The sequence below is a fragment of the Cnephaeus nilssonii genome (assembly GCF_951640355.1).
Source record: "Cnephaeus nilssonii genome assembly, chromosome: 6".
NCBI classification, from domain to species: domain Eukaryota; kingdom Metazoa; phylum Chordata; class Mammalia; order Chiroptera; family Vespertilionidae; genus Cnephaeus; species Cnephaeus nilssonii.
The window spans coordinates 89,922,682-89,949,109 of NC_137077.1; the positions used below are offsets into that span (position 1 = coordinate 89,922,682).

A 26,428-nucleotide genomic window follows, 5' to 3' on the forward strand; every position below is an offset into this window, starting at 1 on the left:
GGCCGACACTCTATCCACTGAGCCAAACTGGCTAGGGTCTGTTCCAGGTTTGTTGATTTCCATTCCTGTTTTCCTGTCACCGAGCAATACTTTATTTGGGCTCTCGAGGTTTCCAGGAAAGAGGCCTTATTTCCAAGACTGTTTGCTCTCTAATTATTAACAGTACTTATGAAGCACCTACTGTATGCACATCTTTGTGGTTGGTAGATTAAAGATACAAAATGAAGCAGCTCAAATTCTCATCTTATTAACTCAGTTATTTAAAATGTGCACTAGCCCTAGCCAGATTGACTCAGTGGATAGAGTGTCGACTTGCAGACTGAAGGGGTCCGGGTTTGATTCCAGTCAAGGCTGCATACGTTGGTGGCAGGCTCCACCCTGGCCTGGGCCCTGGTCAGGGCGCTGCAGAAGGCAACAATTGATGTGTTTCTCTCACATAGATATTTCTCTCTGTCTTTCCCTCTCTCTTCCACACTCTCTTTTAAAAAATCAATGGAAAAATATCCTCGGGAGAGGATTTTTTTTTAAAAGTGCACTAAATGCTTAGAGCAGAACACACACTGGACTGGGCACAGGGTATTCATGTAAAAACAGACTCTGCCTTCGGGAAACCATCATCTGCTTGAGTAGATAGACAAGAAAATGGGCAATTATTCTAAGCGCCGTAAGCGTCAGGATGGAAATATGCACTATGTGCTTGGGAGCATGGAGGAGGCCTGAGGGGGCTGGGCAGAGAAGCTTTGTCAGAGGTGATCCACTGTGTAGATTTGCTCAAGACTGCTTTGATTTTAGTGCTGAAAATTCAGTGTCTGCGGAACCGCCTCAGTCCTGGGCAACCTGGAAAGATGAGTCTGCTGCAGAGGAGTGGATAAGTCTGGGAGGATGAGTAGTCTTTGCCAGTTAAGCAGAAAAGTAGGTGCCTTAGGTCAGGTTTAATTGATGCAGAGCAAGGTGAGGATTCTTGTCCAGTGACTTAGCAAGGAAATGCTCTCCGGAGGAGTTATGATAGAGTGAAGGACACAGGGTGGAGGAGAGGAGAAGCCAAATAAGGATGTGGCCTGATCCCATGGGAGCCCTGGATGTAAAGTGCACTGCGGAGTCTATCCTGCCTGGAGACAAGTGAGGGGGGCTTTTGTACCCTCTGCCCCTCAGCTTGCTTGGCATTGGCTCCAGGTTTCCAAGGTTGGTCCGGTGCAGGGAGGGGAGAGAGAACAATGTAGCTCCCGGGCATCTGGGGTAAGGAGGCCCCAGTCACCTGAGGACAGTTCTCCACCGAAGGCTGCAGTGGGTAGCTGTTCAGAAAAGTTCCTGCAGCCAGTTGAAGGGATGGAAACCCTAAGGTCTGGGCAAGGCACCTTGAGCAACTGGCTAGAGGGGAAAAGATACCCATAGGAGGGGGAGGTAAGGCATTCAGCTGAATGTCCTGTTTGCCTTCTGCCTGAGGCACTGAGAGCAATGGGGCAGAGCAATGAACTGGGTAGACACTACTCCTGAACTCCATTCTCACCTGAGATGTGGGATTGGGGCAAGTTAGGAACTAACGGAACAAATCCACAGATAGGATGAGTGATTATGAGGAAGCTCTGAAGGAAGGATACAGGGTGATGAGCTGGAGAGGGACTGGGGAGGTCAGAGCAGGCTCACTGAGGTGAGATCTGAAAGATGAGAATAAGACATTTTGAAGAGCCTGGAGAAGAGGGTTCTAAACAGAGAAAATGGGGAATGCAGAGACCCTGAGGTAGGGAGTGGGTGAGTCCACACAGACTGGTATTGCAAGGTAGACAGGACAGTGTGCAGTAAGCAAGGAGAAAGGCCACTGAAATTCAGAGGAGGGAGAAAGAAGAGTAACATGAAAGCACTTCTTCAATTATGCAATTTTGATTTTAAAATTATGCAAATGTAAGGAACTTTTTTATTTCCTAGCTGTTATTGGGAGGTATGTGGGTCAGAAAAAGTTCCTGAAGGATGATCCTTAAGAGGCTGAGACATTGGAAAGGCAGCTTTCTCTTCCCTCTAACTTAAACCCCTGCTCCATAGGATCACTGCCTTATCCAGATGCCTCTAGACAGCAAGGGCCAGGGTGGAGGATGGGGCTGTGGGCAAAGGTGGTGGCTAGTATTGGAAATGCTGCCCTAACCTCATTTCAAGCTATGCATGACCCTGCCTCCTACCTGCCTCCTACCTTTCCTAGGCTTTTCTCTATAAATTCTTTGGCTTCGCCCTGTGGACCTCAAGAAGTGAGAAACTGGTGAAGATGATGCTCTCCTCCATCCTTCAAACTTCCCATGAAAACCTGCAGGAGAGGGAGGTGAGGCAGAATGCGTTGGCAAAGCCTTTCCAGGTTGAGTCAGAATGGCAAGGTGGCTGAAAGCCTGGGCCTGGCAAACCAGAGCACCTGGGTTAGGATTCCAGCTCAGCCACCTACTCGCTATGTGTCCTTGAGCAAGTTACTGAACAGCCCTGTGCCTCAGTTTCCTTCTCATTAAGATGAGGCTATGGTACCTTCCTCATAGGATATTTCTTTAAAAGTTATTTTTAAATTTTAAATAATTTTATAGTTAGAGAAAAGTTGCAAAAAAAAATCTGAAAGAATTCCTATTGATACTTCTCCCAGATCCCCAAAATCTTAATGTTTTTCTGTTTGCTTTATCATTCTCTTTCTCACACATAAATTACATAATTTATTTATTTACTAACATTATTACTGTATTTTTTGAATCTGAAATGAAAGCTGCAGTCATGAAGCTCATTTACCACTAAATACTTCACTGTCTATTAGCTAAAAATAAAGATATTCTCTTACATAAGCACAGTGCAATTACCAAAACCAGGAAATTAACATTGCTACACGACTGATACCTAAATTATAGACCCAGTTTGAAAATCATCAATTGTCCCAACAATGTGTTTTAGAGCAAAAGAAAAATATTCTTTTTTTTTTAGTCCAGAATCTGATTCAGAATCAAACTGTGCATTTAGTTGTCATTTCTCTTTATTCTTCTTTAATCTGGAGAAAATTCCTCATCTTTATCTTTCATGACCTGGACATTTGAAAAATGTACACACCATTCATGTTGTACAATGTCCCTCGGTTTTGGTTTCTCATATTTCCCCATGATTAGATTCAGAGTGTGCATTGTTGGTGGAATACCACAGAAGTGATGTGTGTTGTAGGATGGTTTTGAGGATTAAAATGTAAAATCACTTAGAACAATGCTGGTGCATATGCACTCTCTATGTGCTGATTACTGGTAGTGCTGGTGTCCATGTCCTCAGGTCTCCCTCTCCAAGGCACTTCTGCCAGATTCTCAGAGCATTGATCAGCACCACGGTCAGCAACAGGTATTTACTAAGCCCAAGTTGCAAACCTTATCAATGAGGAGAAAGACATGTACAGGAAGGAAACAGCTAACTATACACAATGGCCTTCCTAAAGGCTACATGAGCAGTCATTGTGGCACCGTGGCTGTGTGGGCTTGCTGGGACTTGCGTTTGTTGGGAGAGTTTAGGAGAAGGAGGGAGGCAGGTATTCCCAGTTGACATAATATTCTGAGTCAAGATTCAGGATCAAGACTTTGGGGAGCACATCTAGAGAACAGTCAGTGGTCTAGTGGGACTGGAGTGCAGATCTTTGACAAGGAAGTAAAAGTGACCTCTTGCTAGCACTTGGGAACAGATTGAATATAGAAGATAAATAAAGATAAGAGGGGGAAAGGGCATCTGGGATGGTTCTTGGGTTTCTGGCCCAAGTGGGAGGAGAATGGTATCCTTCCCTAAGACCAGGAACCCAGGACAAAAGGGGGAGGAAGTAGATGTACTTAGTTTTTGACTGGGAGAGGTTGGAGTGTCAGATGGAGATTTACAGTAGCATGTAGACCTGGATTTTTTTTTTTAGTCCAGAATCTGATTCAGAATCAAACCATGCATTTAGTTGGAACTAAATCGGGGCTGGGTGTCTAGATCTGGGAAACATAATTTCCCTGTCTGTAAAATGGGGATGATAATATTTACCTCAATGCATTAGGGTGATGATTAATGAAGTAACATGTATAAGTCTGGTAAACATTAAGCATTAATGTTCTGATGATGTTAATTATGACGATGATGATGCTGCTGACCAGAATGAGTGGAAGCCACGGCTAAGGGGGGACATAAGGAGAGGGACAGAATAGAACCCCCTTCTGATGCTCCACTAGTCCCTCTTTTCTAAAGAGGTAAACTTTTCCCTTTATCTACTTGGTGTCCAACAGTCTACAAGTCCCACTAACATGTCATCTCTCTCGAGGATCTGTGTCCTGGAGCCTGTCACTGTCCTGAGGCTCCCTCTACTCTGTCTTCTCTTGCTGCAAAGACTTAATGGTGGCCTTTCCAGCACAAATGAGCCAATTTGCCAATAGCTGGCACCTGTATGTTTCCTTAGCTCTGTGCCCAGCCATCCTTGTTGAGTAAGCTCTAGGGAGAAACTCAGCTGACAATAAAGCCAAAAGGGCCTGCTAGGAGGCAGAGGGGTTAAGTTAAAGACTATTCCTGGCAGGAACCACAGAATCCCCAAGTCTTTATGCTTTTGATTCTCTCAAGGTTGTGATTCCCAGATCTATGCTTCCAGCATCAACGTTCAGACACACTGGCAATGAGAACATTTCCACTTAGTTGTTTTGCCATGACCTCCCATTCAACACATCCAGGAACTCACTCCTTTCTCTCTCACCAACTTAGACAGGCCTCTTTTTCACCTGCCTGTTTTGGTCAGAATTATTGCTGTTTCCTGTTCTCCTAAACTAGAAATATTGGCATTGTCTATAAGTCTTCCCTGTCTTCCATCTCTTCTCTGACCAGCTATCCAATCCTGTCAGTAAGGTGCTTGGGATTTGTTCTTTCCTCTGTTCCCTCCCCAGAACAACCATTCTCTGAATTCGTAGTGCATATAAAAGTATTCTCTATTGTGCAAAGTTAAGTTTGATATTACCAAGATTTTGTAAATCTGTGACTCTGATTTTTCTTAATAATTGGCTTCTTGAATTACTTTTTGCAAAGATATTTGGTTCTCCACCTGGATTTTTTTTGAAGTTTTTACTCTATTTTATTTTTTATTATTTAAAGTATTACACATAGTAGTACATATATCTCCTTTTTTTCCCCATTGAACTTCCCCAAGCCTCCCCTACCCCCTGTCGCATGCCCTCATCCCACCCTCCACCCAGTGTCTTATGTCCATTGATTGCGCTTATATGCATGCAAACAAGTCCTTCGGTTGATCTCTTCCCCGCTCTCCCCAACACTCCCCAGGCTTCCCGCTGTAATTTAACCATCTGTTCAATGCTTTACTGCCTCTGTATCTATCTTTTTGTTCCTCAGGTTATAATGTTCTTTATTTTCCATAAATGAGTGAGATCATGTGGTATTTTTCTTTCATTGCCTGGCTCATTTCACTTAGCATAATGCTCTCCAGTTCCATCCATGCTGCTGCAAATGGTAGGAATTCCTTCTTTTTTATAACAGCGTAGTATTCCATTGTGTAGATGTACCATAGTTTTCTAATCCACTCATCTGCTGATGGGCATTTAGGCTGTTTTCAAATCGTAGCTATCGTGAATTGTGCTGCTCTGAACATAGGGGTGCATATATCCTTTCTGATTGGTGTTTCTAGTTTCTTGGAATATATTCCTAAAATGGGATCACTGGGTCAAATGGGAGTTCCATTTTCAGTTTTTTGAGGAAACTTCATACTGTTCTCCACAGTGGCTGAACCAGTCTGCATTCCCACCAGCAGTGCACGAGGGTTCCTTTCCACCTGGATTTTAAATAGTTCAAATGTGGAGAACCAAATTTCCCTTCCATTTTTTCCTCTCCTTTTCCTCCCCCTTCCTCTCTCTATTCCTTGCTTGTGGGGGAACAGAGCAGGTGTTTGGCTCACCCTGACCTGTGGCATGGGGTTGCGGCTCTCTGTGTTACAGGGCATTGCTGTGGCATTCAGCATCGTTTCCAGGAAACATCTGAAGACTGTCCTGGAGCAACTGAAAGTGTATAGTGCTATACTCACTGACAAAGACTCATCGTCCATCCTCAAACTGGAAAAGGTGATGTCATTCCCAGGGGGCTCTACCAGCTTCCCATACAAAGCCTTCCAAGGCATCCCCATCACCCCAGCCTCCAATTTCTCTGAGGCCCTATGACTCATCTATAACAGTAAATGCTTCTCTTTCCCTCTAAACAACTGTGGGAAAGTTGCATCCTCGCTCCCTTTCTCTTGCTCCCTTGTGTCCGCACTTCAGGCCCTGGTAGCAGCAGCTACATGCCCACCCTGTCCCCCAAGCTGCTCACCATTGCACAGTCCCATCTTCTTCCCCACATCCTCTGAGCAACCTTTTCCTCCCTGAACCTCCGTTTCCCCTTCCCCTACAGGAACATCAGCGAAGGGAATGGGTGCTTGTCTGTAACACCATCTACTTAACCTATGGCAAGATAATTTTAGGGAGCAAGGGAGCTATTTTCGTGCATTTAGATGCCATCCTGGCCTTGATCCTGCAACACTACCACAACTGCATTTTGGAAAAGGTACTTCCCGCTTACTCTACTTCTCCAACATCCCATTTCTGTCATCTCCTCTCTTACCGCCCAAGAAAAAGATGCCTGGCCTTACGTGGGAGTCAGGGGCTAGTACGCTGACTTCTCCCACATAAAAATACTTTCACTTAATCCTCCTACTCTGAGACTCTAATTGGCCCAAGGAGGAGACCACAGTAACTTTAGGTCTGTTGAAAAGTGTCTCCTTCCCTGCTGACATAGCTATATAACGTGCCATTGAGCTCTTCACTGCCCTCTCTGAAGAAGGGATGAGTAAAACCTCAATTCCCTAGTATTCATAGGAAGAAGCATTCAGGAGAGACAGAGGAGCCCCATATTGTTTTCCTGCATTTGCTATTTGTGCAAAACATGGGTCCCCAGGGTTGGAGAAGGATCCCTTTCCATTCCCAACTCAGACATCCTTCGGTAGACTTTGTTCAAGAGAAAGACAATACCTTGGGAGACCAGGAAGCTTGATCCATGCTAATTTAAGAGTTATATGAGGGTGGCTTCAGAAGGGGGTTGGTGAGAGGGGTGGCTCTCTCCACCCCAGGGATGCACTGGTCCACCATCAGAGGGAAGATGCAGAGCATCAGCCTAAGGAAGGCTAAAGAAGGCTTAGGTCCTCACCCCCCAGACTGTGTAGATAGTGTGCCCTGGCCCTGATCCTTTCCCTCCTTGGAGATCCCTGAGCATACTGGTTCATTCAGGATAAGGATCTGAAGCTGGATTACCTGAATGCCCTCATCATACTGACAAAAATCCTGGGTAGTCAGCAGCACGTGGCCTTTCAATTCAAGTTCCCTCACAAGCTAGCAATTGTAACCTTCATGGTGGTAAGTATCTTGCAGGAGGATGGAGGTGGGAATGCAGAGAGGAGGGAGGATGGGTCCACATGGAAACCATTGGTAGCACTCCTAGGCTAGGCCTGAAGGTAGAAGTCCAGATTTCCCAGTGTCTTTTTCCTGCCTTAGTATTCCCTTTCCCATCCTCAAGGCTGGTGTGAGTACTGTAGGGAAGGTGTGGTTGGGAGTAGGAGAGAGGTGCTGTCCTCAGAGTCTTTGGAAGTCACTAAAAATTCTAAATTCCACCTTCTTATGAACACAACCTGGAGTGGGAGGAGGCAGACAAGAAAAATATGTTCACCATCCTCGTGTGTGTGTGTGTGTGTGTGTGTGTGTGTGTGTGTGTGTGTGTTAGGACCTAATCAAGGAGGAGCCATTGAACTCCATTTCCAGCCCTGTTAGACAGAAGGCAATGAACATCATCAATAACTTCAGGTAACAACATACCATCCACTCTGTCTTCCTTGACCTGGTTCTATTGCAACTCTTTACCACCTCTTATTTGTAGAAATTTACTGGACAATATCTGCCACTTCTTATTGCCAAGATTTTTAATGGGATTTTCAAAGCACCTGGTAGAGGTGGCCTCTCCTATCTCTATAGGCACTTGCTGTTAATTCTGCCCCAGGCATCCTCTGCTTTCAGTGCTGTCGCTGATAGGCACCTCCATCTCCATCACTGACGTCCCATTCTCTCAAAATACCAGTATCCTTTCCTGCAACAGTCATGCCTCTTCTCTTTCCCTTAGTTCTTTTCTTTCCATCTTCCTGGATCTTTTCACCCTTTCTTACTGTTTCATCCCTTTCTTCTTTTAATATCATTTCTTCTGATATCTACCTCTTCCTTGCTCCCACTTATTCCTCTGTCTCCACCTTCCCTTTCTATAACCTTCTCAGTTGTTATTCCTGACAACACTGGTTACACTTCTTCTCCCTGGATTTTAGGATGCTCAGGCCCCTCTTAGAGATAGAAGAAAGAGTAGAGCTACTTAGCACATGCTTCAAGAGTGTGTTCTGCCTGCCATCCATAGAAGTTTTGCAAAAGGAGGCATCTAGTCCCAAGGAGGGCCAAGCCAATGTGGTAAGTAACTCTTCGATGTTTGTCTCTTTTGGTTTTATTTTTTAATTTTTTAAGAAGATGGGAAGGATAGGTTTGGCCGTTTTATGTAAGAGTCTTCTGCCTTCCTTAATAAAAAAAGAAATCATTGCAAGGAAGCCCTCCTGTGAAGAAGTCCCTGGGTCATGTAGTCTGAACTCTACTCCTGAGATCTAACTTCCTTCTTCTACCCATTGGTAACCACTGCCACCACTTTAACACTCAGGCCCAAAGGCAGACACTTGAACCTTCCCTTTGTAACTGCTGTGTGATTGAAACCACACTAGAAGGTTCAAATATGATTTTACTAACGTTTGATAGGTAAATAAAGCCAGGGAATCCCAGGAGCAAGAAATCAGAGTCTATTTCTTATAGGGCCTGCAGTGCTTCCTTGAGGTAGAAAAGAGGGATTCAATTTTTTATTTATATTCACATGTTTAATTCCTAGGAATTCTTTCATGTGTTCTGATTACACCTTTACCTTGCCTGGTTGTTCTTCTTTTATTGATGCCATAGTCTCTTGATTTTTTTTGAAGATATTAAAAAGAATTTAAAAATACAGGTTTCTACTATTTACTGAATTAGCTTGATTTTCTTTAAGGTCAGTTGGTTTGTTCATCTTGGGCATCCTTTTCATCAGATTTTTGGTAATCCTTATTTTTTAGTTCATAGTTATTTTATGTAGGAAAGACTGGTACATATAGAAAAGGTGGAGGTGGGTTTTCTCTTGCCTCCCTCAGTGTCAATCTGATTCGGATGAGGAGGGTATTTTGAGAGGATTTCCCTGTATTTAGAGCAAGCTGGGAGTTCCAGCTGCCCAGGAAGAATAGCTTTACACCTTTGTAGGTTTCTTCTGAGTACTTTATTCCAGTGAGAGCTCCTTTCTTTTTCTTTCCCCTACTTTTCGGTTTTAGTGGCTGAGATCTATGACAATGTTGCTCTGGTTCTCCCAGCAGGACCTACGTTTAGAAGCCCTCCTTGGCAGATCACCTACTCTCTTTATAAGGCTTTGGGCAAGGCCACTTGGTTCGTTAAAGGGTGAGAGGGAGAAACCCACTGTCCTAGCTTTTGTGAATCAGTTGCTCTGCAGACAGCTAGGCCAGTCCTCCTCCCACCTGGAGCCAGCCAGCCTGTAAGTCTTGGCTGCTTACTGAAGCTGTATCCCCTGGGACCAGAGTCCCACATGAGTTCAAGTTAGGGAGTGGGGATGGAGAAGGCAGGGTAGCTATGTTGCAGGGGAACTCCAGGTCACACTACAAACCAGGCAGACATTTGTGCTCTGGTGAAACAACAGAGGGATTTATTCAAATGAATGAAGAGCCAGGAGTGCTTGAAATGTAGGGGAAGTTTTTGGAGCAGGCTTTCTCAAGGAAGGCTGGGAGAGCCAGAATGCTGAGCAGTTTAGAAGAAGGGTTGGGGCTGACAGGTTGGTATTTGTTTGAGTTCCATTTCCCCCCTCAGGATCTGTTTAAGGAGACCATGCAATCCCTCCTAAGACTAATGGAGACACTTATTGTTGAGATGCCCACCCGGATCCAGAACTGCTTGCAGGTAAGTGGGAAGAAGCCCCTGAACGTTGGTGTATTCATTTCCTAGGCCTGCCATAAATTAATACCACATGAAGTGACTCCAAACAACAGAAATACATTCCTCTCAGTCATAAAGGACAGAAGTCCTAAATCAAAGTATTGGATGGTTTGATTCCTACTGGAGGCTCTAAAGGAGAATCTGTTTTATGCACCTCTCCTAGCTTCTGGTAATTCCTGGCAACCCATGGTATCGCTTGACTTGTCGACATAGCATTCTAATCTGTGCCTCTATTTATTTTCACAGGGCATTCTTACGTGTGTGTGTGTGTGTGTGTGTGTGTGTGTGTGTGTGTGTGTGTTCTCTTTTTAAAAAAATATGTTTTTATTGATTTCAGAGATGGAGGGAGAGGGAGAGAGAGAGATAGAAACATCCAATGATGAGAGAGAATCATTGATTGACTGCCTCCTGCACAACCCCCTCTGGGTACTTATCCCACAACCCGGGCATGTGTTTTTGACTCGAATCGAAACCGCACCTTTCAGTCCACAGGCCACAGACTATACACTGAGCCCAACCAGCTAGGGGTCTTAATAAGGACAGCAGTCATTGGGGTAGGAACTCATCTTAATTTGAATCATCTGCAAAGACCCTATTTTCAAACAAGGTCACAGTCTGAGGTTCTGAATGGACATGAATTTGGGGTGGGGGGGGGGATACTATCAACCTAGTACAGTTGGGAACAGACCAGGAAAACAGTCTAGGGACTGTTTATTTTCACAGTAAGAAAAACTAAGAGGTAGAACTGCTGATGAAAATTGGGTGCAAAGGTTTTAGGGAAAGGATAATAAGGGCTAAGATCTAATAGCTAATATTGGTCTTGGCTTTAGAGGAGAGAACTTCCTCCTTCTTCCCCTTCAGCCATAGCTGTGGCCAGCTTCTCTCTCAGCTGCCCGCTGCTTGCTCATAGCAGTTAAAAGTTAAAAACAGGCTTTGGTCTTCCATACACTATGGTTCCAGATCGTGGCTCTGCTGTTTGCTATATGGTCTTGGGAAGTTATTTAACTTCTGTTTGCCTCAGTTTATCCTGGAAAATGGAATGACATGTAGTACCTAGTTAATACAGTCATTTGGTAATCCACTGAGATGTTCACAAAGTGCTTGGCTCAAAGAAGTGAGGTGCAGGTGCAAATGATTTGCCCATTTTATTTATTTTTTTTAGCTTCTTTTTTTAATTTTTTTTATTAAGTTATTATATGTGTACATATCTTACCATTGCCCCCCCATCCCACTCCCATATATGCCCTCACCCCCCAGAGTTTTGCGTCCATTGGTTATGCTTATATGCATGCATACAAGTCCTTCGGTTGATCTCTTATCTTCCCCACCTCTCCCTAACCTTCCTGCTATAATTTGACAGACTGTTTGATGCTTTACTGTCTCTGTATCTATCTTTTTGTTCAACAGTTTATAATTTTCTTTATTATCCATAAATGAGTGAGATCATGTGGTATTTTTCTTTCATTGACTGGCTTATTTCACTCAGCATAATGTTCTCCAATTCCATCCAGGTTGCTGCAAATGGTAAGAATTCCTTCTTTTTATGGCAGCATAGTATTCCATTGTGTACATGTACCATAGTTTTCTGATCCAGTCATCAGCTGATGGGCACCTAGGCTGTTTCCAGATCGTAGCTATTGTAAATTGTGCTGCTATGAACATAGGGGTGCATACATCCTTTCTTATTGGTGTTCCCAATTTTTTAGGATATATTCCTAGGAGTGGGATTACTGGGTCAAATGGGAGTTCCATTTTCAGTTTTTTGAGGAAACTCCACACTGTTCTCCACAGTGGCTGCACCAGTCTGCATTCCCTCCAGCAGTGCACGAGGGTTCCTTTTTCTCCGCATCCTCGCCAACACTTGTCGTTTGTTGATTTGTTGATGATAGCCATTCTGACTGGTGTGAGATGGTACCGCATTGTTGTTTTGATTTGCATCTCTCGGATAATTAGTGACTTTGAGCATGTTTTCATGTGTCTCTTGGCCTTCCTTCTGTCTTCTTTTGAAAAGATTCTATTTAGGTCCGTTGCCTATTTTTTTATTGAATCATTTATCTTCCTTTTATTAAGTTGTATAAGCTGCCTGTAGATGTTGGAGATTAAAACTTTATCAGTGATAACATTTGCAAATATGTTCTCCCATACAGTGGGCTTTCTTGTTGTTTTGTTGATAGTTTCTTTTGCTGTAAAAAAGCTTTTTATTTTGATGTAGTCCCATTTGTTAATTTTCTCTTTAGCTTCCATTGCCCTAGGGGCAGAATCGGTGAAGAAGTTCTTTTGGCATATGTCTGTGATTTTGCTGCCTGTGGATTCCTCTAGTATTTTTATGGTTTCCCATCTTATGTTTAAGTCCTGTATCCATTTTGAGTTTATTTTTGTGTATGGTGTAAGTTGGTGATCTAGCTTCATTTTTTTGCATGTATCTGTCCAATTTTCCCAACACCATTTATTGAAGAGACTGTCTTTATTCCATTGTATGTTCATGCCTCCTTTGTCAAATATTAATTGAGCATAGTGGTTTGGGTCAATATCTGGATTCTCTATTCTATTCCATTGATCTATATGTCTGTTCTTGTGCCAGTCCCAGGCTGTTTTGAGAATAATGGCTTTGTAATACAGCTTGAAATCTGGTATTGAGATCCCTCCTACTTTATTCTTCTTTCTCAGGATTGCTGTGGCTATTTGGGGTCTTTTTTTATTCCAGATGAATTTTTGGAGAGTTCTTTCAAGGTCTGTGAAATATGCCGTTGGTATTTTAATGGGGAGTGCATTGAATCTATAGATTGCTTTGGGTAGTATGTACATTTTAATGATGTTGATTCTACCAATCCATGAACATGGTATGTTCTTCCATCTGTTTACGTCTTCCTCTATCTCTTTTTTCAGTGTCCTGTAGTTTTCCAGGTATATGTCTTTTACCTCCTTAGTTAGATTTATTCCTAGGTATCTTAATTTTTTTGGTGCGATGGTAAATGGGATTGCCTTTTTAGTCTCTCTTTCTGTAAGTTCTCTATTGGTGTATAGAAAGGCCATAGATTTCTTGGCGTTAATTTTGTATCCTGCTACATTGCCGAATTCATTTATTAAGTCTATTAGTTTTTTGACAGAGTCTTTCGGATTTTTTATGTACAATATCATGTCGTCTGCAAATAAAGACAGCTTTACTTGTTCTTTTCCAATTTGGATGCCTTTTATTTCTTCTTCTTGTCTAATTGCAATGGCTAATACTTCAAGTACTATGTCATACAGGAGTGGTGAGAGTGGGCATCCCTGTCTTGTTCCTGTTCTTAGGGGAAATGTTTTTAGTTTTTGTACTTTGAGTATGATGTTTGCTGTGTGTTTATCATATATCACTTTTATTATGTTGAGGTATGAGCCTTCTATTCCTACCTTGTTGAGAGTTTTTATCAAAAAAGGGTGTTGGATTTTGTCAAATGCTTTTTCTGCATCAATTGATATGACTATGTGATTTTTATCTCTCAATTTGTTTATGTGATGTATCACGTTTATTGATTTGCGGATATTGTACCACCCTTGCATTCCTGGGATAAATCTTACTTGGTCATGGTGTATGATCTTTCTGATGTACTGCTGGAGCCGATTTGCTAGAATTTTGTTGAGGATTTTGGCATCTATGTTCATGAGGGATATTGGTCTGTAATCCTCTTTCATTGTGTTTTCTTTATCTGGTTTTGGTATTAGGGTGATGCTGGCTTCATAGAATGAGCTTGGAAGTGTTCCTTCCTCTTGAATTTTTTGGAATAGTCTGAGGAGGATAGGTTTTAGTTCTTCCTTGAATGTTTGGTAAAACTCCCCTATGAAGCCGTCAGGCCCCGAGCTTTTGTTTGCTGGAAGCTTTTTGATGACTGCTTCAATTTCTTCCATAGTTACTGGCCTATTGAGCTGTTTAGATTCTTCCTGATTGATTTTTGGAAGGTTATATTTTTCTAGGAATATGTTCATTTCCTACAGGTTGTCTAGTTTGTTGGAATAGAGTTGTTTGTAGTATTTTGTAACAATCCTTTGTATCTCAGCGGGGTCTGTTGATATTTCATCTCTTTCATTTCTGATTTTGTTTATTTGGGTCCTCTCTCTTTGCTTCTTGGTGAGCCTGGCTAGAGGTTCATCAATCTTGTTTATCCTTTCAAAGAACCAGCTCTTGGTTTCATTGATCTTTTGTATTGTTTCTTTAGTCTCTATGTCGTTTATCTCCGCTCTGATCTTTGTTATTTCCTTCCTTCTGGTTACTCTGGGCTTTTCTTGCTGCTCTTTTTCTAACTCTTTGAGTTGTAGGGTTAGGTAATTTATTACCATTGTTTCTTGTTTTTTGCAATAAGCTTGTAGAGCTATGAACTTCCCTCTCAAGACTGCTTTCGCTGTGTCCCATAGATTTTGGATTGTTGTGTTTCCATTGTCATTTGTTGCCATGATGTTTTTTATTTCTTCCTTGATCTCTCTGGTGACCCAGTCCTTGTTTAGTAGCATGCTGTTTAGTCTCCATGTGTTTGATTTCTTTGGATTGTATTTATTGTAGTTGATTTCCAGTTTTATGCCATTGTGATCTGAGAAGATGCTTGATATAATTCCTATCTTCTTGAATTTGAAGAGACTTTGCCTGTGACCCAGCATATGGTCTATCTTTGAAAATGACCCATGTGCACTTGAGAAGAATGTATATTCTGTGGCTTTGGGGTGAAATGTTCTGAAGATGTCAATTAATTCCATCTGGTCTAGTGAGTCATTTAGGATTGATGTTTCTTTGCTGATTTTTTGTTTAGAGGATTTGTCCAGTGGTGATAGTGGGGTATTAAAGTCTCCTACTATGATTGTATTGCTATTAATCTCTCCCTTGATATCCTCCAGGAGTTTTTTTATGTATTTGGGTGCTCCTATATTGGGTGCGTATATGTTTACCAGAATTATTTCTTCTTGTTGGATTTCTCCCTTTAGTATTATGAAGTGGCCTTCCTTATCTCTTGTTATGGCATTTACTTTGAGGTCTATTTTGTCAGATATAAGTATTGCTACCCCAGCTTTTTTTTTTTTCATTTCCATTTGCCTGAAAGATATTTTTCCATCCCTTCACTTTCAATCTATGTGAGTCTCTTGTTCTGAGGTGGGTCTCTTGTAGACAACATATATATGGGTCATGTTTTTTTATCCATTCAGCCACTCGATGTCTTTTGATTGGGGCATTTAATCCATTTACATTTAAAGTTATTATTGATAGGTACTTGTTTGTCGCCATTTTTATTCTTTACCCCTGTGTTCCTTCATCGCTTCCTATTGTTTTTTTTTTTCAACAGACCCTTTAGCATTTTTTGCATTGCTGGTTTGATGGTAATAAACACCCTTAGTCCTTTTTTGTCTGTGAAGCTCCTGATTCCACCTTCACTTTTGAATGATAGCCTTGCTGGGTATAGTATTCTTGGATTCAGTCCCTTGCTTTGCATGACTTTGTATATTTCATTCCATTCCCTTCTAGCCTGGTGTGTTTCTGTTGAAAAATCAGTTGATATTCTAATAGGAGAACCCTTGTAGGTAACTTTCTGTCTCTCTCTGGCAGCCTTTAAGATTCTTACTTTGTCGTTTGTGTTTGCCAATTTCATTATGATGTGTCTTGGTGTCAGTCTTTTGGAGTTCAACTTCTTTGGGACTCTGTGTACTTCTTGGACTTGCATAGTTTTTTTCTTGCCAATATCAGGGAAGTTTTCTGTCATTATTTCTTCAAACAGGTTTTCTATTCCTTCTATTCCTCTCCTCCTGGTACCCCTATTATGCGAATGTTGTTTCGTTTTGTGTTGTCCCAAAGCTCCCTTAGGCTCTCCTCTTGCTTTTTAAGTCTTCTTTCCAATTGCTGCTGTGTTTGTGTGTTTTTTTTACCTTGTCTTCTAATTCGCTGATGCAGTCCTCAGCCTCTTCTAGTCTACTGTTTAAGCCTTCCATTGTGTTCTTTATTGCAGCTATGTCATTCTTCATCTCCTCTTGGTTCCTTTTCATGTTGGTGACATTCTCATCCAGCTCCTTATAGTTCTCATTGAGTTGTGTGTATTTGTCATTGAGTTGTGTGTATTTGTCATCTAGCCGGTTATAACATCCTTATAACCATTACTCTGAATTCTTTCTCTGATATGCTGCTAGCTTCAATTTCATTTAACTCCCTTTCTGGTGATTCCTCTTTTTCTTTCCTTTGGGGATTGTATTTTTGTCTTCCCATGTTTTGCTGTAACGTTTCAATTGTAGGTCCAATTGGTGTGATACTCAGGTTCTTTAGGAGATGGTGCTACTGGTGTGATCTCTCAGGTCTCCTGGGTCTGGTAATCTAGTGTAGCTCCCTACTTGAGCTATTTGGGTTCTCTTGATGTCTGTGAGCTGGAAAGGTACAACTGTAGTGTCTAGAAGTCACCAGCCGTGGAGGGAGGTGTCTCAATTTTTGCTGTCTTGCGCTCTTGATTGAAATCGCGCGTGTCCAGCGGGAACTCACAGTGGCACCCAGGAACCGTCTGTTGTGGTGAAGGGTCTCAGGAGGCCTACATTCTGGAAAGGCGTGACTGTGGTGTCCAGAGTTCTGTAGTTGTGGAGTGGCCAGACTCAGCTTTTGCTGCTGCACCTGTGGTGGATATGCGCACGCTCCCAGTGGAGGTTCACAGGGGCACCTGTGGTGCGTTTGCCAGCGAGGGGCGCTGAAGTACTCTGAAAGGCCCTGGCACTGAAGCCGCGTAATTGAGGTGTCTGTGTGCAGGTATCCAGGATGAGTGAATTCAGAATTTCTACTGCCAGGGCGAGTGTGTCCCTGTTTGTCCAAGATCACACCCAGCAAGGACTCACAGCAGCTCCCACAAGCGCCCTGTGGATAGATGGGCGCAGGGTGCCTGCCCTTTGGAAATACACGCGGGCTGGAGGTGCTTTTGGCGCAGAGCTCTGACACACTTTGAGGGGCTCTGATGCTGAAGTTAAGCAGCTGGGGTGTATGTGGGCAGTTACTCAGGAGGAGGGAGTTCAGAATTTCTACTGCTGGGCAGTGTGCCCTTGTCTGCATAGAATCACACCCAGCAGGGGCTCCCAGTGGCTCCCAGGTGCTGCCTAAGGAGTGGTGTGCCCTGGATGCCTGAACTCAGCTAGAAAAGCGCGAAAGTGGTGTACGGAATTCTGTTGCTGGGGAGGGGGAAGATGCACTTACTGCTGCCGAGCAGTGCACCTTTGGAGGTGGAGGTCCCAGGGCCCACGGGTCTGCATCTGGTGTAGCAGAATTTTGGCTGGAGCGGCTGCTGGGTCTCAGGCAGTGTCAAAGTCCTGTCTGGGTGGTGGTGCTGATGAGTTCCTAGAAAAGGCTGCTGTCCCCTTCAAGATGGCATGGGCTCCGTGCCAGAGTGTTGCAGTCCAGGGAGTGCCCGCAGCGGTAGTAGTCTCTCCTTGTCCAAGAGAGCCTGGTCTGCCAGCCCCTGCTGTTCCTGCGAGATTTAACTGTCCCTTATTCACTCACACACACACCACATACATCCACACACTCTCCCTTCATGCTCTCACTCACTCACTTCCTCTCCCTCACCTCTGTCTTGCCAGCCACCATCTTTTCTTCCTCTCTTTTCAGTAGGTTGTCTTTTTAAAAAATATTTTTTATTGACTAAAGAGAGGAAGGGAGAGGGAGAGAGAAATAAAAACATCAATGATGAGAGAATCATTGTTAGGCTGCCTCCTGCATGTCCACATGCCTGCACCCCACACATGTGCCATGAATAGGAATCGAACTGTGACCTCCTGGTTCAGAGGCTGATGCTCAACCACTGAGCCATGCCAGCTGGACTGACTTTTTACTTTGTTGATGGTTTTCTTTGCTGTACAAAAACTGTTTAGATTGATGTAATCTCATTTGTTTATTTTTTCTTGTTTCCTTTGCCCAGAGATATATCAGGAAAAAAAAATATTGCTAAGAGAAGTGTCAGAGATTTTACTATGTTTTCTTCTAGAATTTTTATGAGTTTAAGTCTTTAATCCAATTTCCATTTATTCTTTTTTTAAATATATTTTATTGATTTTTCACAGAGAGAAAGGGAGAGGTATAGAGAGTTAGAAACATCGATGAGAGAGAAACATCGATCAGCTGCCTCCTGCACACCCCCTACTGGGGATATGCCCGCAACCAAGGTACATGCCCTTGACCGGAATCGAACCTGGGACCTTTCAGTCCGCAGGCCGATGCTCTATCCACTGAGCCAAACCGGTTTCGGCCAATTTCCATTTATTCTTATGCATGGTGTAAGAAGGGTCTAGTTTCTTTTTTTTTTTTTTTCATGTGTCTGTCCAATTTTTTCAACATCATTTATTGAATTGACTGTCTTTACGCCATTGTATGTTCTTGACTCCTTTGACCATATAGGCAAGGATATATTTCTGGGCTCTCCATTTTGTTCCATTGATTTGTATGTTTTTTTGTTTGTTTGTTTGTTTTGTTTGTTTTTTTGCCAGTACCATGATGTTTTGATTACTATGGCCTTGTAGTATAGTTTGATATCAGGTAGCATGATGCCTCCAACTTTGTTCTTCTTTCTCAAGATTGTTTTTGGCTATTTGGTGTCTTTTTGGTTCTATATAAATTTTTGGATTATTTGTTCTAGTTCTGTGAAATAAACCATTAATATTATGATAGGAATTGTATTAAATTTATAGATTGTTTTAGGTAATATGGACATTTTAACTATATTAATTTTTTCTTTCCATGAACACAGTATATGTTTTCATTTATATGTACCTTCTTCAGTGTATTTCTTCAATGTCTTCCATAGTTTTCTGAGTATGGTTTTTTTTATCTCTTTAAATTTATTCCTATGTATTTTATTTTCACGCAGTTGTAAATGGGATTGTTCTCTTAGGTTTCCTTTCTGATAGTTTATTATTGGTGTATACAAATGCAACCAAAAAGAAAAGGAAAAAAAAGCAATCAATTGCTAATACTTATTATGTATCCTGATACTTTATTGAATTAATTTATAAATTCTAGTAGTTTTTTTGGTGGAATCTTTAGGGTTCTCAATATAGAGTATCATGTCATCAGCAAATAATGACAGCTTTATTCCTTTCCAGTTTGGATGCCTTTTATTTCTTCTTCTTATCTGATTGCTATGGCTATATCTTCCAGTACTATGTTGCATAAGAGTGGTGGAAGTGGACATCTCTGTCTTGTTTCTGATCTTTTAGTTTTTCCCTGTTGAGTTTGATGTTAGTTGTGATATATGGCCTTTATTATGTTACGGTATGTTCTCTCCATTTCTACTTTTCTAAGAGGTTTTTTTTAAATCATAATTTTGATGTGTCTTGGCGTGGTTGTCCTTGTGATTATCTTGTATAGGACTCTCTGCACTTCCTGGACTTGTGTGTCTTTTTTCTTCACAAAGTTTTCCATCATTATTTCTTCAAATAGGTTTTTAATCCCTTGCTTTCTTTCTGCTCTTTCTGGTGCCCTCGATAATGCAGACATTGGTATACTTGATGTTGTCCTAGAGACCAATTTTGCTATTCTCATTTTTTAAAATTATCTTTTAGCCCTGGCTGATTTACTCAGTGGTTAGAGCATCGGCCCATGGGCTGAAGGGTCACAGGGTCAATTCTGGTCAAAGGTTCAATTCCTGGCCCTGAATGGGGAGTGTGCGAGAGGCAACCAATCGATGTGTCTCTCTCACATCAATGTTTCTCTCCCTCTGTTTCTCCCACTCCCTTCCACTCTCTCTAAAAATTAATGGGAAAAATATCCTCGGGTGAAGGTTAACAACAACAAAAATTCTCTTTTTTTTCAGTGCTCTGAATGGCTGTTTTGTGCTACCTTATCATCCAAATTGATAATTCAATCCTTTGCTTCATTTAGTCTGTTGTTGGTTCATTCTAGTGTATTCTTTATCTTTGACGAGTTCTTTTTTATACTTTCTGTGTTCTATTACTATCTTTTCTTTTCTTTTTTTTCACTGAGTTCATTCATTCTTCCCTACATTTATTGAGCATCCTTATAACCATGGTTTTGAACTCTGTATTTGGTAGATTGCTTGCCTTCATTGTTTTAGTTCTTTTTCTGGGGATTTCTTCTGTTATTTGGGGCCTATTTCCTTGTATTCTCATGGTGGCTACCTCTCCGTATTTGTTTCAGTGTATTAGGTAGATCTGCTATGTCTCCCAATCTTGGTATGGTGGCTTTATTTAGTAGGTGTCTTGTGGGGTGCGGTAGTGCTGTCTCCCTCATCTCTCAAGCAAGGTGTTCCGGGAATGTGTTATGTGAGCCCTCCTGTTGTAGTTGTCTTTTTAAAAAAGATTTTTTATTTCCTTTTAGAGAGAGAAGAAGGGAGAAAGAGAGGGAGAAACATCAGTATGAGAGCAGCATTGATCAGCTGTCTCTTGCATGCTCCCCCTAATAGGGATTGAGCCCACCATCTGGGCATGTGACCCGACCAAGAATTGAACTGGCAATCTTTCAGCGCACGGGATGACCCCCATCCTACTGAAGCACACTAGCCAGGGTTGTCTTGAGTCTTCATTGTTGATGGCCCATCCGTGGGTGGGGTTAACCTTCAGGCTGGCTGACTATGAGGATTGACCCTGACTTCAATGTATGAGCTAGCTGCTGGGCAGGGTCTAACCCCATGAAGTAGAATTCACCCCAGCAAGGTCTGGTATCTGCCAAAATCTCCCTTTCGATGTGCCACTTGTGGAGCTAATTGGGTTGTGCTCTGATGTGGTCTGAAGCCTGCCACCAGGTTCTGAGGCCTCTTGGGAGGAACTCTGGTGCTGGTGAATATCAGATGTTGCCTGTAACTGACCCTGGGCTACCTGTTAGGAGCTACAAACAATCCACCTTTTGTGACAGCCTCTGCAGGAAAAGGGTGAATGTGGGAGGAGCCAAAATGCCTGCTGGCTACCTGTTAGGCCCAATCACTGAAACTGCCTCTGGCAATATGCAAATTGAAGTAGGTTCTCAGTGAGTCACCACTTAGGGGCAAGTGGTATTCACCAGGTTGATACATATACAAACTTGGAGCCAGTGCTGCCTCTGAGGCCACTCAGCAAACTTCTCATGGTACATCAAGACCAGCTGCCAGCTGCCAGCTGCATGGGGCCTGCAGACATTAGTGGTGGGGTGGGGTCTGAGGGCGTCATTAGGGTAAGGCCAGCAGAGTTTATCGGGCTAAAACAGACCAATATTTGGTCATGTGGATGGACAGTTTGCATAGGAATGGTGGCTCTAGTCACGCATGTGAGGGGAAAAAGACCCCCTCACCCTAGAGCCACAGAATTCAGTCTCTGATATCCCGTTTGTCTGCCTAGACATCCTAAAGATCCCTCCAAGAAAGCCTGCACTGCCAACTCAGGCTGGCTGGTGCAAGCTTGGCAGGGCAGGTATACAGGTATTTGGGGGGGCAGTACTAATGCATTCCACAGGCTGATGCCCTGTGGAGGGGAATGCTCAACCCAAGAAATATGGCATCTGTGGAGTGTGGTGGGAGAGGGATTCAACACAAGGACCTTGGTGGCTGTCACTTTAGCTCTCTCCCTGAAGCCACACAACCCAGTCTCTCCCTGTATGACTCCAGTCTGCTCTGAGCCATCTTCCCTCCGCTGGAGCCCACGGTGAGTGGCTGCAAATGACATTTTCTGCACTGACTTTTTAAGAGGACTCCTGGGTTTCTGGCAGAGTCCCTTCTCTCCCTAGTAAATGGAATCTCCGCTGAATTTCACAGCCAGGTCTTAGGTGGGTTTCTCTTCCTGTTCTGGTGCTCCAGGCAAGGGAGCCTGTGTGGGGTTGAGCCCGTTGCTCCTGAGAGTGGACCTTTGTAGGTGAAATATCTCTCCAGATTCTCAACTGCTGCACATGTGGGGCCAGCTCTTTTTGTGCCTCAGTCCTTCCTACCAGTCTCCACGTAACTTCTTCTGTAAATCCTTGGTCATAAGACTTCTGTTCAGCTGGACTTCAACTGGTTATTTAGGTTGATTGTTCTAAAATTTAGTTGTAGTTCTGGTTTGATCCTGGGAGGAGGTGAGTGTAACTTCCATCTACTCCACCACTGTATTGGATCCTGTTTTTTTAATTAAAGTGCTAACATTGAATCATCTCTCTTTTAGCCATTATGTGTTTTGTGCAAAAAGTAATTCAACTTGTTAAAATACCTGTTTTCCATATCCTACAAATTCAGGAACTGTCTTGTCCCATCATCTCTGCTATTTAGTACTGTGCCTAGCTCATGATAGGTGCTCAATAAATATTTGTACAATTAATATATACTATACTCTTGAAAGTGTATAAAGTTTAGCTGTTTGTGATCATTGCTAATTAACACAAGCTAATACAGATTTAAACAATTACAGCATAACTAGGACAATTAATTTTTTTAAAATTTAGCATTCTTGAGCTAAATCTCCAGAAGAGAATAAAGTGATATGTTGTAGATATGATCCATGGCAGAACTGAAATTATAATCTTAGTTTCCGGAGCACAGTGCCATAACTCTAGGAGGCTTATTAGCTCTAGGGGGCTAAAGAGAATTACTCAGCCAAAACCAGTTTGGCTCAGTGGATAGAGTGTCGGCCTTCGGACTGAAAGGTCCCAGGTTCGATTCCGGTCAAGGGCATGTGCCTTGGTTGCGGGCACATCCTCAGTAGGGGGTGTGCAGGAGGCAGCTGATCGATGTTTCTAACTCTCTATCCCTCTCCCTTCCTCTCTGTAAAAAATCAATAAAAATATGTTTTAAAATAAAATAAAGAGAATTACTCAGCTACACAAATCATGTTGCCTTTACAGTATATAAAAACAGTGTCCTTTGGACATGAAAAATGAAATGTGGGTGTATGAAAGCCAAGCCAGGCAGGGCCAGAGGGAAACCATAGCCTCCTCACCTCCATTTTGCTCTTCATGGCAGGAGAGGGACCAGGTGAGGATCACAGCCATCTCTGCCCTTGGGCACATGTTACATAGAGTCAACCAATTCAAGCCTGGATACGCCATCCAGAAACATCTGTACAGTTTTTTAGTGCCGCTGCTGCTTAGCTTTCAGGACAACAACACCGAGGTGGTCAAGGTACTGGTGACCTCTGTCCTGCCAACCTCAACCTGATTCAACCCTTTCTGCTAGAGCACAGCCCCTTCCCTTTAGTCCTCTTTCTTGAGCCTGGTCTGGGGTCTGCATTCACTCTACACCTCTTTGCTATCATCTTCTGGGCTGAATCTGAGCACTTTTACCCTCTATTGGGTGCCATCAGTCTTAGGCTGATATGGTTTTGCTCCCTGAAGCTATTTATGTACTTTGACATGATCAAGGCCCCTGATCCCAGCTACTAATCTCAACCAAACCCCTTATGGGCTAGTTTCATGGTCTGGCCTGGCTCTGCAGAGTTGTAGGAGTGAGACTTAGGATGTCCTTGTCTCCATCCCATAGGCCTGTGGAGCAGCCCTGACTGAGTGGACCAATGTGATTGGCTGGTCATCCTTCACACAGATGTTTCAGCATACCACCCTCAGTGATCACATCCAGGTGTTGGAAGAAACATGCAAGTACCTGGTGAGTGAGAGTCTCTGAGGAAGCTGGGTTACAATATGCATGCTATGGACTCACTGGCAGGCTAGGTGGGTAAAGAGGAGAGGGCTGACAGAAGATGTATTCTTTCTTTTCCTTGATTCTCATTCTTTCTCATCAGCAAACTCTGAGAACCCACGTTTGGGATGCCAGTCCCTGGTTCTCCATATTTGATCCTCTTAGCATCCCAAACTCTGCCCTCAGTGGCTAGGGACATCATGCAAGGTTAGTAGTTGCCAATGGGATAGAAGCCTTCTGGTTAGAGGGAGAAATATAGACAGGAGTCCTCAGGGCTTGAAATCAGCAGTCATGGTGATAAAGGTCTGTGGCTTCAGTGACTTCAGTGAACTCAGGAACAAGTCATAGACAGGAATCCTTGTTGAAAAGTAAACATTTAAGGGCTACACAAGTAGGTTAGGAACTAAATGAGTAATTCTAGTATTGTGAATTGGAATGCCTTGAATAGACAGAGCACTTTACAATTTATACTTTTACATCCGTTATCCCATTGTAGCCATTGGTAGGTTAGGCAGGTTTTATTTCAACACTTGAGATGAAAAAACTGAGGCCAGTGTCAGGGCCAGTATTCAAACCTGGGTCTCCTGGCTCTACATCAGTTGTTTTCTCTTTTATCCTGTTGGTACCAAGGAGCAAAATTCTCTTTATGAACTTCCTGTTGAGTCTGCACTTTTACTGGGGTGGGGCTTTCTGAGTGTACAGGTTCAAATAGTTTAAGCTGACTGAAGACAGAAAATGCTGCTGCTTGTGGGCAAGGTGAGAGGGCCATGGCTGCAAGAAGGTCTCCCAGTAGAGTTCCCAGCAGCCCCCCTCTCCTTGTCAGCATTACTCCTCCTTGACTTCACAGGTGAGCACATGCAAAAGACAGTTAGTGGGGGAGTTACTGTTTCAGAGCTTCAGCTTCCTGAAGAGCTCGCAGTCCTTCCTACGGACAGCTGCAGTCCATTTCATAGGTAAGGTGGTCCCTCCTGTTGATTCCTCCCTTCTCTCCAGCAGGAAAGCTCTCCTTGACCTTCTGCTAAAGGGCTAAGCCAGAACCATGGTCTGATGAAGTTGGTCACATCCTTTCCTACCTCTGACCTGATTAGGGATGTTGGGCTGTCAGACCCCAAATTTTGTGTTAGAAAGGACTGGGGAGAAAGAGGAAGCTATCTGCCTTTGTCCTGGCTCTGTGTGTATCTACCCACTTTGTTAGCATGCTGCTTTGTGAGGAAGAGAAATGTATGCATTTGGAAGTAAAAAACTATTGCTTCAACTGGAACCCCATGGATTTCCCAAAATATTTTTTGTTTTAAATTATAACTGCAAGCCCAGTGCATGAAATTCGTGCATGGGGGTGGGGGGTTGTCCCCCTCAGCCCAGCCTGCACCCTCTCCAATCTGGGACCCCTCAGGGGATGTCTTAACTACTCACTTAGGCCCGAACAGGCAGTCGGACATCCCTCTCACAATCCGGGACCACTGGCTCCTAACTGCTCACCTACCTGCCTGCCTGATTGCCTTTAACTGCCCTGATGCTGGCCTGGTCACCCCCAGCTGCTCCAAACTACCCCCACCACCACCAGCCTGGTCACCCCTTACTGCCCCCTCCCGCCATCCTGGTCACCCCCAACTGCCCACCCGCGACCGTTCTAGTTGCTCATAACTCTCTCCCCGCCATCCTGGTTGCCCCTTACTACCCCCTCTGCCAACCTGGTCACCCCTAACTGCCTCCATGCCAGCCTGGTCACTCCCAACTCCCCCCCCCCACCGGCTTGATCACACCTCACTGTCCTCTTCTGCCAGCCTGGTTGCCCCTCACTGCCCACCCCTGCCGGCCTGGTTGCCCCCAAATGTCCCCCTTGCAGGCTTGGTTGCCCCACACAGCCTGCTGCTAGGTCGTTTGGTCGCCCCCTCACTAACTCACCTGCTGGCCTGGTCACCCTATGCCGCCTGCTGCTCAGTCATCAGGTCACCCCTCAGTAACCCTCTTGCCAGCCTGGTCACCCCATGCCGCCTGCTGCTCAGTCATCAGGTCACCGCTCAGTAACACCCTAGCCAGCCTGGTCACCCCATGCAGCCTGCTGCTCAGTTGTTTTGTCACCCCTCACTAACCCCCCTGCCGGCCTGGTCGCCTCATGCAGCCTGTTGTTCAGTTATTTGGTCACCCCTCACTAACCCCCCTGCCGGCCTATTTGGTCTTCTGTTCAGTTGTGATGGTCGCTTAGGCTTTTATATACAGTATATAGATAACAGTATGTGTTAATGTTAGAAAGCATAAAATATTCAGACTGGCTGAAAGAAGACAATAAGTAATGCCAGAACTTACATCATTTGGATTTAACCACTACTAACACCCTAGAATTTTTTTCTTAAAAATATGCTACACAGACAGACACACACACACACACACACACACACACACACACACACTAATATGCACACACATATATATAGCACGTTAAAAATATATATGTTTTTAGTTGATTTTAGAGAGAGAAGAAGGGAGAAAGAGAATCATTGATTGGCTATCTCATGCATGTCCCCTACTGGGGATTGAGCCCACAACCCAGGCAGGTGCCTTGACTGGGAATTGAACCATGATCTCTCGGTTCCTGGGTCGACACTCAATCATGGGACGCTCAATCCAGTGGAGCTATCGAACTTTTATTTATTTATTTATTTATTTATTTATTTATTTATTTATTGTAATATATTTTATTGATTTTTTACAGAGAGGATGGGAGAGGGATAGAGAGTTAGAAACAACATCGATCAGCTGCCTCCTGCA

The 26,428-nt window shown here is 43.4% G+C and overlaps 1 protein-coding gene across 1 annotated transcript in view; it reads left to right on the top strand.

Moving 5' to 3' along the window:
- The window catches only part of LOC307101113 (maestro heat-like repeat-containing protein family member 1), a gene marked incomplete at its 5' end in the record, with an annotated part of 62,753 nt that overhangs the window by 35,303 nt on the left and 1,022 nt on the right, over nt 1–26,428 (top strand). Inside the window, 10 exons of the mRNA XM_079773807.1 lie at nt 2,192–2,308; nt 5,955–6,077; nt 6,403–6,555; nt 7,275–7,400; nt 7,765–7,844; nt 8,354–8,489; nt 9,966–10,055; nt 22,988–23,146; nt 23,504–23,626; nt 24,507–24,612. Of these exons, the coding sequence (XP_079629933.1) occupies nt 2,192–2,308; nt 5,955–6,077; nt 6,403–6,555; nt 7,275–7,400; nt 7,765–7,844; nt 8,354–8,489; nt 9,966–10,055; nt 22,988–23,146; nt 23,504–23,626; nt 24,507–24,612 (1,213 nt within the window). The remainder of the gene's footprint in view (nt 1–2,191; nt 2,309–5,954; nt 6,078–6,402; nt 6,556–7,274; nt 7,401–7,764; nt 7,845–8,353; nt 8,490–9,965; nt 10,056–22,987; nt 23,147–23,503; nt 23,627–24,506; nt 24,613–26,428) is intronic.